At 36.0% G+C, this 13,506-nt stretch overlaps 1 protein-coding gene across 1 annotated transcript; it reads left to right on the top strand.

The window, feature by feature from the left end:
- Positions 1 to 3,524: 3,524 nt before the first annotated feature.
- Positions 3,525 to 4,979, top strand: LOC115747899 (protein FEZ-like). Its single transcript, XM_048273469.1, has 3 exons — positions 3,525 to 4,028; positions 4,184 to 4,411; positions 4,842 to 4,979. Exons 1-3 carry the CDS (start codon positions 3,525 to 3,527, stop codon positions 4,977 to 4,979), a joined length of 870 nt encoding a protein of 289 aa, XP_048129426.1.
- The last annotated feature ends 8,527 nt before the right edge of the window (positions 4,980 to 13,506 follow it).

Here is a 13,506-nt window from a genome sequence, read left to right as displayed (position 1 = left end):
TCCTTTCTTTCTTTTGCCTCTAGCCGATCGCCGGTGACGACAAGCCGAGGGCCGAGGTTGGTGAGGTTTGCCCTTGCCGGCCATTAGTGAGGGCAAGCCTCATCGAGGCCAAATCCGGGTGAGGGCCTAAGCCTCCGGCCGGTTCTTGCCGTCGACGGACTTGAGGTAGAAGAAAGAAAAAGAAATAAAAAAAAAAAGAGAGAAAAAAAAAGAAATAATTTTTTTTAAATATTATATTATTATAAAAATTATGCACATCAGCACCGACCGGTGTCCACATTAGCGCCAATTGGATGGTCCGATTTGGCATAAATGCAAGAGATTGATGATTGAATTGGCATGAAAAAAATGTTTAGGACTAATTGGCACAAATTTAAAAGGTTTAGGACTGAATTGACAAAATTAAAAGGTTTATGACTGAATTGGCAAAATTAAAAGGTTTAGGACTGAATTGGAAAAAATGCAATAGGTTTACAATTTTTTTGATAATTTTCTCGAAAAACAAAAGGAAAATATTTTCACATAGAAAAATCTGCAACAAAATGCACTTTCGAAGGGGAGTGAGGTGGGGATGCGTGAGGAATGAGTAGGGTTTCGCAACCCGTATACAACACATGGCACATACAGTGTGGTTTCTATAGGAAAATATGACAAGATAGAATCAGACAAAAAAAAATAATAATAATAGACAAAAATTTTGACCCCAAAAAGAAAAAACTACACAAAGGAAATCTAATTTGATTTGCAGCCCCAGACTAGGGCCCCCAGTGGAGCTTATTGAATTTAACTTAGGATAATCAACTAATTGAGTTGAAATATATTGAGGGTTTTAGTACTTATAAATCAACCTTAAATTCTGACTCCATCAAGTTCAAGTCAAGTTGAATTCTAGCTACATCGAACCAACTTGGCTCATTACGTCCCTAGTGATGGTCTCAGCATAATTTTTTTTTTTTTTTTTTAAATTACTAAAAAAGTCCTAAATCTTATTGCAATTGCATTCCAATATAATTAGAAATATTTTTTTACCAATTTAATCCTAAGCCATATGCATTTGTGCTAATTCAGTCAATTTGGCAGGTTGATGCTGATGTGAATAATTTTTAATAATATTTTAGTAATTTTTATCTATTTAAAAAAAATTTCCCATCCATTTTTTTTTTTTGTTAGAATCGATAGGAGGTCGTAAGCCACCGGGCGAGGGCTCATGACCCTCGGTCGGATCTGGTGAGGCCCGCTAGCCCTTGTCGACCACCGGGGAGGGTCGCGAGCCCTCCATCGGCGGGCGACAAGGGCCGCAACCCTCACTAGTGGTTGGTGATGGCTCGCGGGCCCTCACCCAGTGGCAAAAGAAGGTCACCGACGACCTCTAGCCTACCCTAACAAAAAAGAAAAAAGAAAAAAAGGAAAAAAATTATAAAAAAAAATATTATTAAAAATTGTCTATATTTGCACCGACCAACCAAATAAATTGAATTGATAAAAATATAAAATATTTAACACTGAATTGATATAATTGCAATAAATTTAGGTCTTTTTTGATAATTTTTTCTATTTTTCTCTTGTAGGAATCATCTTTCTATCACATAATACTAACATATGCTTATTTTACTTTGAACAAGTATTTTTCGAAATATTGGTAAAAGCAGGTATCATAATTTAGTTGCTCAAATATTGTATTGGCTGAAATAAGCAATTATTAGGGATATAAGAACACCTCAAGTGCCAATATTTATATATGGCGCTCATTTTGGTGCTAATATTTTTTGGGGATCACCTAAATGCCACATCGGAAAAAAAAGAAGAAGATTAGTTTAGTACCAACGACAAAAAATTCCAGCAACCTCACCAAAGTTAGCACTCAAATAATCATTTTTTTAAAAATTGGTACTTAAGTGATTCAAAAAATGATCACTTTAGTACCAAATAGGAGAAAAAACGATCACTTTAGTGCCAACGGTAAGAAATTTCGGCAACCTCACTAGAGTTGGCACTTAAATAATCATTTTTTTAAAAAATTAGCGCTTAAGTGATCTAAAAAAAATATTGGTACAAAAATGAGCGCCGTATATAAATATTGACACTTGAGTTGTCCTTTTGCCAATTATTATGTATAAAATTGCTTGTGCAAAACTCTCTCCACATCAAAGAGTGTCATAATTACTCTAGATTTAATTGCCTTTTAACGAAAGACAAGATTGAAAATGGCAATGTAATCTAGTAGTAAAAAAAGGAAAAATTTGTTTCTCTATTTGTCCAGATTTTTTCCCATATCCCTTTTTTGTTCTTTCTCCTTTAGCCACAGCCGTTTCTGTCCTCCTACTTGCCAAAACAAGAGAATAAAAGAAAAAGAAAATGAGCCAATGATAAAGTTGGTTGTTGCGCAGTAAGATAATTAAGAAACTTCACTGTGTTTAGTTTTCAGTGGAAAAATGGGTTTTTAACTTTTTATTTTACCCTTAATCCTTTTTCTTTGGCCACCTTTTCCTTTTCTCTTCAAAGTTGAATTGCGTTACTTCAAAAATACGATTTGAATGGTAGACAAAGGGCTAAATTAGGAATTTAGAGTGAGACACAGCTCACCTTTTGACTTAAATATATAAATTTATGGTCTAGTCATTTACCGGCTAATAGACATAAAGAATATGATTTGAATGGTTAATAAATGCATTTGAATTGTCTTTTAATCTTAACTATTATTTTTCAGTATTTGAGATTTGATTTTTGTTTTAAATTGGAAATTTCAATTTCGTTTTGAACGTAATATATGAATTTAAACTCATTGAAAAAAATAAAACTTTTTCGTGATTTCTTTAATTCAGTTTTTACAAGGATCAAAATAAAAAATATTTTACTTAGAAAATTTTTGAACTACACGCACGAACTCTAGTTTCATCTTTTTCCATAGTCAAGGTTATTGAATTTAACTTAGGAAAATCAGCTAATTTGAGAGAGTCAAAATGAAATAAGCCATTATTATGTATAAAACTACTTAGGGTAAACCTTTTTCTACATCAAAGTGTGTCATAATTACTCTAGATTTAGTTGCCTTTTTACGAAGGATTAAGATTGAAAATGGCAATGTAATCTAGTAGTGAAAAAAAGGAAAAATTTATTTCTCTTTCTGTCCAGATTTTTCTGCCACATCCCTTCTGTGTTGTTTCTTCTTTTGCCACAGCCATTTCTGGCCTCCTCCTTGCCAAAACTAGAGAAAAAGAACAGAAAAGGACCCAACTGCTCAATCCTATCCAGATTCCCATCCCATAAAAGGACAAGCAAATAAGGCAAGCCGTTTTAGGGCAAGACAAGAATGTCCTTTTTCGCTTTTTCTTTTTGGTGAAGGAAAGAAGACACTCAGTCTCATGCACCTGCTCTCTCGTTTGCTTCTGATGTGCACCTCTTTCTTCTTCACCCTATAAAAAGGCCTCCAGTCCCTCATTCTTCTGCACTGCATTCTCATTTCTCTCACTGCCTGAAAGCATCAAATCTCTCTCTCTCTCTCTCTCTCAATGGCTGCCCAAAACATGGCTGACAACAACAACCAGAATGACAACAACAACCAGAATGGCAACAACATGGGTTCGATGCCTGTGCTGCCGCCAGGCTTCCGCTTCTGCCCTTCTGATGAAGAGATCTTCCGCTACTACCTGGTGAACAAGAACAACCACCCAAACCCCGACCCAGCCAACAGTTTTGATCACAACGTGATCAGGGAGCTCGACGTGTATAGCTACAGCCCGTCGGAGCTGTCGGAGAATCCCTTCTTTGAGTACGGCTCTGGGGCGGCCACAAGGCACTGGTACTTCTACACAATGGTTTGTGGGCCTACCGACAGGCAGAGGAGGGTGAGGGCCGTGAATGACGGGTTCTGGCTAATGAGGGGCAGGGGCAACGATGCGGTCGTGGGGGGCGCTGGTGGTGTCCTCGGTACTAAGAGCAGCTTTGTTTTCTACCTGGGGAATTCAGCCCAAAGTGCTGTTGGGACTGACTGGGTGATGGATGAGTTTGCCCTGCCTGTTCATGCCCAGGTGATTCATGATGATTCTGAATTTATATTGTTTTTGAAAAGCGAACCTACCAAGAGAGCCACGTAACGGAGAATGCTCGATGACTAAAGAACGTCTAAAGCCTTGCCTTAATTACACTAAACCGTTTACTTTTTTTTTTAATTATGAATGTGCAGGCTTCTTTCGTGCTCTATCGACTCTTTGTGAAGCCTAGGACCGGGAATAGCTCATTGAGTGCTCGCAATGATGGAGTGCTCACATATGAAACTGGTCCAGGAGGCAATCGTGAGGATGGGACGTCAGGGAATGCCATAACGTTGGTTACCGAGATACATAACCATGTTCCAGATGGGCAAATCCCTGCTCCTGTTCACCTGAACCAGACCATCTACCGGAATAGTATGGTAAGATTTGATATCATGCCATACTTCGATCATTTCAATGCTTCTTGTTGGTGGATGCCGAAACAGTAATTTACCCGAAAACCATCCGTTAACACTTGGCCTGCTATCTCTTGGTTAGTTCAGCGATATTTGGCGTGCATTCCACAGAATTTGCATCCTCCAGGAAGATTAATTTGGCTTTGTGATGGCATTTTACACATATTATATCATTAGTTATCTTAGTTAAAGTTGAAAGAAACATTCTGTTCTCTTACTTGATTTATTTTTCAACATTTGTCATAAAAGAAAAGGAAGCTGATATGAGTAACTTGTGTGAGCCTGTTGGTTAATGAAAAAAATTTGGCCCCTTATGAAATGCTGATCTCCCTTTTGGTTCTCATATGGCATCGATATCACAAGTGAATGTGTTCCTTTTCGACTACTTGTGTAGGTAAACTATTATCATGAAGACGGCGATGGTGCTGGGAACTTTGATGCTGATTTTGCTGCGCGGCCGGCAATAGGTGCTCCAAGGGTGGACTATATAGAGCTGAACGATTTTTTCAACCCGTTGGAAACACCGTTTTAATGGAAAGACATAATTTCAAACAAGAGAAAACATACCACGATCATCCATCAATGATCGTAGTATGTTTTCCCTTGTAGAAATTAAGTTCTTCCATTATATACTAGCATCATTCTTTTCCTTTAGTTGTCTTTAAACATGTATCCAAGGTTTGATCCAATAAAATATTACATTTAGTTTGCTCGTGTCCACTGAAAGCCGAAATTTGCGATAAGTTCACTTTTTTTTTTTTTCCATTTTTACTAATTTTCATTGTTTCGGTCAGGTGGGGGCATGACAAGGTATGTAATTCGAATGACAAACACAAATCAATGTATGGTAGGGAAATCTTTTAGAGCAACTATATTCAAATGGAGATTTCCGACAATCCATGACCCAACTGTCTTAAAAGGAAAAATCCAGTTGAGATCTGAGTCATTTTGCTGGAGAGAAATCTTGCAAATTTGGCTATTCAAAGTAAAATGTCCATGGAGAGATGCAAAAATTAGTGGCTTGTGAGTGAATAGAATCAAACACGGTTGGTTAAGTGCCCGGGTTAAATGTCGGGTGTTTCCAGTTGAGGAGCTGGAGGTACCAGTTTAATCCCCACCATTATATTGCTCATGTCAAAGGTCCGGATTTAACCAATTCGCGGGGTTTGTAATAACGTTCAGTGCTCTTCCGCATAGTCAGGCTACTGCACTCGTGCCCCTAAGTTGTTAAAACAAATGGCTGGTGCAATTTCGATCAAGACAGTAAGTTCACTGATCACTAGATCGCCACCATTCATCAAGGCTAAAATTTTGCTTTTCTATCTTAGTGTTTCATCAACCACAAACAGAGCATACTTGGGATGGTAAACCCACTCTACTATTATGATGGAATCTTGAATTGATTTTATGTATAACAATAATTGATAATCGGATATGCCAATTTCACTAAATTAGACTGTGTTATAAAGTAAAGCTTTGAACTTCCATTCATCCATGGTTGGTCCACACACCCTGGTTCCTTCTACGCATCTCAAATATCATGAAGGAGAAACACTAGAATAATAGTCCAAGTCAACCGCCTTTAAAAATTGTGTGGAACATATTTCCTCTCCGTTACTATAAAAGTCAATCTCAGCTTTACAATAAAACCATCGCAGTTGATAAATATATATTCGACCAAGTATATAATTTGCTCACATATTCAACGAGTTAATACATTGTCATATCTCAGAGCATTGTCATTTACTTGCCAGATAAGGCAGCCAACTTAGATTGTAATCACAGATTTGATCCTTTTTTGGTGAGTGAATCTGAAATAGGAGTTGCCATATAACAAAGGAGACAACTTAGATTACTTTCTCAGGTTTGATTTGCCATGTTTACTGGTTATCGTATATTTCCATTTGTGAGTAAGAAAACCAACTCCATCACAGTAAAACATTTATCTTTTTTAAGCCAATCGTAAATACATGTTGAAAACCTTTCGAATATCTGGATGGAAATCTCTCATCACAATTCACAACAATAAACTGAACATGTGTATATGGACAATTTTTATTTCTGCAGCGGTTAAAATATAACAAGTATAAAATTGTAATAAATTGTTTTTTTCTTAATTTCGCTTTTCATATTTTGTTACTTCAAAGGAAATAATAAAGGAATATAATAAACGGAATTGGGAATGCCAATGGTTGAACTATTCAACGTGGCATGACTAAAATGTAATATCTTCCGCGAATAGAAAAATTATCAAAAAAATCCTAAACCTATTATAATTATGCCAATTCAATTATAAATATTTTTTTATTTGTCAATTAAATCCTACACCTTTTGCATTTGTGCCAATTCGGTTTATCCGGCCAATTTTGATCGGAAATCACTAACATGGACGTCGATTATCCTACGTACTGCAGTTGGTGTTGACGTAGACAAATTTTAATGATATTTTAGAATTTTTTTGAATTTTTTTATTTTATTTTTCCTTTTTATTTTTTTTTCTTCCCTTCCTTATTTCTCTAGTCGGTCGTCGGCCCTTGCTTCTACTCAATGGTGCTGAGGTTTGACGATTGGATGGAGGAAGAAGAAAGGAAAGAAAAAAAGAAAGAAAAAGAAAGAAAAGGAAAAAGGATAAATAAATAAATAATTCAAAAAAATATTAAAACATTAATAAAATTTATTCACGTCAGCGTCGGCCGCACCATGTAGAATGGTTGGGGTGCATGTCAGCGATTTTCAACCAAGATTGGCTAGATGGACTAAATTGACACAAATACAAAAGGTTTGAGACTCAATTAACAAAAAAGAAGAAGAAGAAAAGAATGGTTTATGATTAAATTGGTACAACTATAATAGATATTTGATTTTTTTTGGTAATTCTTCCTTCCCAAAAGTTATGTCAAGTTGAGCAAATGGGGTAATTGATCTAATGGATCTACATGCCTAATGTATTTTAGAAAAGAAAAATGAACAAAAATGCTACAAAAAATTCTTCAATTATGTGAATTGTGACAACAAATATTTGAAACTTTTTTGAGTCACTAAAATTCAAGGTGGCAGCTTTGCATGGATAATGGCAAGCAAACGAAGCTGGCGTAATCTTAGGTTGCATATGGTTGAGCTTTTCCAAAGGCTTTAGGCAATTTTAGGTTGCGTATGGTTCAGCTTTCTCAAAGGACTTTAGAGGCCAAAGGCCTCTTGGGAAACATGAAACTAGTTTTTAATAAAAATTTTCTTCCAAAATTATCCTCACCAATTTTTTAGTTTTCTGGTTTCTCATCTTCTTTGCGCGAGGGTGGCCAACAAAGGTTGTTAAGGGGGTGACGAGGTCGCACGACCCTCGCCCGGTGTCGCACGACCCCAAACAAACCAAACGCAGCCTTAGGCTTATCCAAAGTGGCGTCATTTATCCATTTGTAGGGTCAATAAGGTTATGGTTTATATGCATTAAAATCCGTTGAAAACTCATACTTCAAGGTAATTTTTGTAGCGCCTAACAATCGATCGAACAATAAAATAGACAGGACAAGAAAATAAATTAGACACCAGATGTATATGGTTCAATGGTGGAGACCTATGTCCATGGGGAGAACATCAACGAATTCCACTATAAAACAAGCGATCCAACGGAGATTACAAACCACATTCGAGTCACTCAAACACCCTCAGTGTTTCTAAAGCCCTAATTACATCCAATAATGCACACAATGCTTAGCCCTCAATTTCTCACGAAATAATCTCTTAATCTCATAAAGGAATTACACAAATCTAATGACAAGATTTAATTGGCTAAAAGATACTAAAAGATATTGGAGTGATTCTATGAACGAAGAACCCACAAAGAAATCTCAAACAAGCACTCACATATGGCGCTTCAGCGAATGTCCTATAGCCATTGTGTTTCTTTCTTATATTTGAAAGTGAGCCCCACAAAAAAGAAGCAAAACCTTGAATTTTTTATATCACCACTTGAGAAGTTAATGTCGGTCAGCAAAGAAACCTCCAATTGACCAAGTCCACATTGATTTTTTCCTTTAAAAAAACTTTTGAAAACTTTCAAAACGTTCACTTAAATGTCATAACTTTTAAAAATCGCTCACTTGAGTACCATGTTGACGTGGACGCCGGAAAAGTCCATGTGCTCGCCGTCAAGATGACGGGCACGCTGAAACCTTCAATTGACCTTAAAATTATGACACCTAAATGAACATTTTAAAAATTATGGCACTTAAGTCGCTTTCACTCATTTTGTACTTATCCCTTTTTTTTTTTTTTTTTTTAATTTCTTTCTCACCGATTTCAACATAGCAAAACTGTTCTTGTTCGTGATTTGCATTATACTGAACAGGAAATATAATTTCCACTATTTCCATCAAGATAGATTTCCGTGATATTCAAAACAAATCTTATTTTTAATTTCAAGATCAAGATATAACTGTTTTTGAAATTTAGGTTTTCGCTTCGAGCTCAAATTCAAGATATGTTCTAACAATCTCCACCTTGGCTCGACCTTTGAGCTAAGTCATAATCGCATCATTAGAATCCAAACTTCGCTACTATTCTCCCATAGCCCCAATGGGCTCAATCGCCACATGCATCTTTTAAGCCCAAGCCATGCTTAAATTTTGCCATAACCATGGACCTCATCACAACATCAACTGCACATACACCTTTAACTAATTTACAAGGAATTTCTGACATAACATCCTAAACCACAGATAAAGCAAAACTACCATTACATCCATATATGCCGGGGGACCGAATACTTACCTTGTCAATATCAGCGATTACAGCAACCATTGGCTCTACATGCTCCACCTCGCTATAAGCACTATATGTGTCGATTTCTCTACTACCTCAAGAGTTTTTGGTTGCAACTCTACCTCAAGCTGAACACCATCCGGATGCATATGAGCACTGCCAATAAGATTCATACCCAAAAGTATTGGGGACTCGTCAAATGCAACTTCTCTGCTGATAATAGGTAAATTTAAGTTTGAGTACCACAACTAATAACCCCATTCACCTTGTGCATAGCTTAGGAACATGCACTTTCATATTCTTCCATCTAACGTACCATCAATAACTCGAACATAACACATGCAACCAAATATTCTAATATCATAATAATCAGCAACGTTATCTGACCACACTTCTTTGGGAGTTTGACATCCAATCATAGTAAATAGGGATTTATTCACTAGGTAGCTCACCATACTATGCGCATCTACTAGAAATCTCTTAGCCATACTTGCACAAGAGAGCATTTTATGAGCCATTTCTAGTGATATTCTGCTAATCAATTCTACAATATGTTGTGGGTCATTGGCACTAGTGTGGTATCTCACCATGCCTTTTTTCTTACAAAATTTGTTTAACAGCTCCGAGCAAAATTTCATGTTTTTGTCAATCCGCACATGTTTGATCGTTTTGCTAGTCTCATTTTCTATCAAAGCTCTCAACTGTCCGATCCTAACAATAGCATCAAACTTGTGCCTAAGCACAAATACCCACGTCCTCCTTGAGTAGTCATTTACAACTGTTAGCATAAATTTGGCACTCTTCCTCGAAGGAAACCACAACAACCTGTGAACATCAAAGTGAAGTAATTTTACAATTTTCGTGGTTTCTCCGATAGCCACACTAAACTGCACTTTTCGCCATTAATCTAAATCACAACACTTACATACATTCAGTTCGTTAGCAATATAACCACACAATAAATTTTTTTCACTTAGAACCTTTAGGTTTCTCTTGCTAATGTGCCCCAAATGCATATGCCACAATTTGGACTCTCAAATAGATGCATCCAACGTCTTCACAATGAAATTTGTTACTATCTTACCTTGAAGCTCATACATGTCATTATGCTTGATTCTTTTCATTATCATCAAAGTACTTTAAACAACCTTCAAAATTCCATATTTTGAAGAGTATTGACACCCGGCTGAATTTTGGGCAATCAAGGAAATCGGGTTTTTCTTCAACTCTAGAACATTCCTCACTCTAGTCAATGTCCTTACAATACCATTATGCATTATGATTCTAACATGGCCAATATCTAGAACATCGCATTCAACATTGTTCCCCAACAGCACTTTACTAATATCCGTGCACCGATAAGTAACAAACCAATTTCTATTTGGTATAGCATGAAAAGAACAACTAGAAGCCACAACCCATCAGCCAAACGAATCATCGTTGACAAACACAACAAAATTAGCATTATCCGAATTACTATAAATTACAATTGCAATATAATCTACAAATTCAACTCTAATTCCCTTGTCCTTCTCTTTCTTCATCTTAAAGTAATCCCTTCTAAAATGCCCATTCTTGCCACAATTTCGACAGGATAGCACCACTAATCCTTGATTGACTACATCTATTCATGTTTATACTACTACTGCTAACATGAGTACTTGTTCTTCCTCTATTTTCACATACTAAAGCAATAGACACAAATTCGATTCTTTTCTACGGATGTCTTTACTTAGAATTAAATCTCGAATCCACTTAAATATCAAACTTGTCGATCCGCAGGAATTGCTAACAACAGCAATAACAGTATTCCAAGCATCACACAATGAGAATAATAAAATCAAAGTACATACCTCATCTTCAAAGTCAACATCAATTGAACTCGGTTGACCAAAGATCACATTGAATTCATTGATATGATTAGCAACCGACGTACCTTCGCCCATCTTGAAATTAAAGAGACGTCACATCAAATAGACTTTATTGATCTCGGAGGGCTTCTTGTATATATCCGATAGGGCTTTCATCAAACTTGTATTGGTCTTCTCTTTGACGATATTAAATGCAACGTTACGAGCCAACGTCAGCCGAATAACACCCATCGCTCATTTATCCAGCAATTTCCAATTAGCTTGATTCATCGTATTTGGTTTCTCCCCAGATAAGGATAAATACAATTTAATCTGATATAGATAATCCTCAATTTGCATCTTCCATAAACCAAAGTCATACCCTTCAAATCTATCGATTTTCACTTTTACATCTTCTGTCGCTATACATTTGCTTCAACTTTAGCCAAGCCTAGCTCTAATATCAATTGTTGTGCAAAACAAGCGAATAATAAAATAGATAGAATAAAGAAATAAATCGGACACCATATCTACGTGATTCGATCGTAGAAACCTACGTCCACAGGGAGGGCATCAATGAATTGTACTATAGAACAAGTAATCCAACGGAGAATACAAATCACGCTCGAGTCACTCAAACACTCTTAATGTTTCCTAGGTTCCAATTACATCCAATAATGCACACATTGTTTAGCCCCCAATTTCTTACAAAATAATCTCTCAATCTCATAAAGAAATTACACAAATCTAATGGCAAGATTTAATCGGCTAAAAAACACTAAAAGATATTGGAGTGGTTCCACAAATGAAGAACCCATAGAGAAATCCCAAACAAGCACTCAGATACAACGCTTCAATGAATGTCCTACAACCATGGTATTGCTTTCTTTATATATGAAAGCAAGTCCCACACAAAAGAAGCAAAACCTTGAATTCTTTATATCACTACCTGAGAAGTCCATATTGGTTAGCAAAGAAACTTCTAGTTGATCAAGTCCATGTTGGACTTTCCTTTCTTTCTTTTTTTAATTTCTTTCTCGCCGATTCCAACATAGCAAATTGGTTCTTGATCGTGATTTGCATTATACCAAACAGGAAATATAATTTCCACTATTTCCATCAAGATAGATTTTTGTGATATTCAAAACAAATCTTATCCTCTTTACCAAAAAAAAAAAAAAAATCTTATCTTTAATTTCAAGATCTAGATATATATATTTTCGAAATTTAAATTTTCGCTCCGGGCTTAAATTCAAGATATATTCTAACAATTTTTCACAATTTCTATTTTTTTTTTTAACTTGGACCTCCATGATGTTGTGTTAACGATATAACCCTGAATGGATTGAAGAACTTCATTTTCGCATAATAGACAAGATAAGTTTCAATTCATACATGTATAGGTTGATAGATGCAGATAATTTTCATAAAATAGACAATCTAAGTTTCAATACGTACAAGAATAGGTTGAGAGATGCATAAATAAACCGATGCTATCAAGTGTGATATGCTTCCATCGGATAGGTAACGAAATGAGTAAAGAGATTGAAAGTGATGCACACAAATCTTTATCGAGGTTTGGTTTAAACAAAGCCTAGATTCATTCTTCTAGACTAACAATCACTAATTGCTTGGAATCCACTAATAATCTATCGAGTAGTTACAAAGTACCAACTACTGATTCTCCTCAAAGTAGATAGATGACACTGTCAAATTTCAAGCACCGCTATAATACTTGTACACTCTTCAAATCATATTACAATCCATGAAAAGAACTCTAAAAGAGTATAGCACAAGTGTAAAATTTCATGCTTACAACACTGTATGAAGATAACAATTTCAAAATTTTTAGTTTGCTTTGTACATAGTTGTATCTCTAGAGAGTTGATCTTCTTATATTGTCTTCAATGTCCAAACTAGCCATTAGATGATCTTCAAGAGAATCAATTTATCCATTGAAGATAATCAACACAAACACTGGAAATCTAGTCACCCATACAATCAAAACTTCCTAATAATGGTATTGTCTCATGGACTTGGAAATAATTCATTTCTCTATGATGGGTCTCACAAGGGGGTTGCCTATGTTGGGCAAACTCAGCCCATGACCTACAAAGATTAACTGCCTTGGCAATTCCTTATTTCTAGCTTTTGAACGTGATAAAGTGGTCACATTCTTCTTTACGTCTGTTATTTCTTTCTTCCAAAAAAAAAAAAAGAGAAACCTAGCAAGAAAGCATACGACATTTTTTTCTGTTCTCCCAATTGCAAAAGCAAGAAGACGAACGATCTCTCAAAGGTGCATTGAAAGCATTTAATTGGCGATAGTTAAGGCATATCCCTAAGTGTGATATACCTGTCTACGATCAATGATTCAAGAAGTTTATGGGCATGTTTTTCATGTTTCTTGTGTGTTTTTTTTGGAATCCGTTTCCAACATTGGCATAAGAG

The sequence above is a fragment of the Rhodamnia argentea genome, chromosome 2, assembly GCF_020921035.1.
Source record: "Rhodamnia argentea isolate NSW1041297 chromosome 2, ASM2092103v1, whole genome shotgun sequence".
Taxonomy (NCBI): Eukaryota; Viridiplantae; Streptophyta; class Magnoliopsida; order Myrtales; family Myrtaceae; genus Rhodamnia; species Rhodamnia argentea.
The sequence above is the reverse complement of the archived record's forward strand: the minus strand, read 5'-3'. Positions and strand labels throughout refer to the sequence as shown.

Excerpts from the sequence above, each read along its gene's own strand:
- LOC115747899 (XM_048273469.1), top strand. The coding sequence starts at position 3,525 with ATGGCTGACAACAACAACCAGAATGACAACAACAACCAGAATGGCAAC. Across the intron at positions 4,029-4,183 it reads CCCTGCCTGTTCATGCCCAG|GCTTCTTTCGTGCTCTATCG; the intron begins GTGATTCATGAT and ends ATGAATGTGCAG. Across the intron at positions 4,412-4,841 it reads CCATCTACCGGAATAGTATG|GTAAACTATTATCATGAAGA; the intron begins GTAAGATTTGAT and ends CTACTTGTGTAG.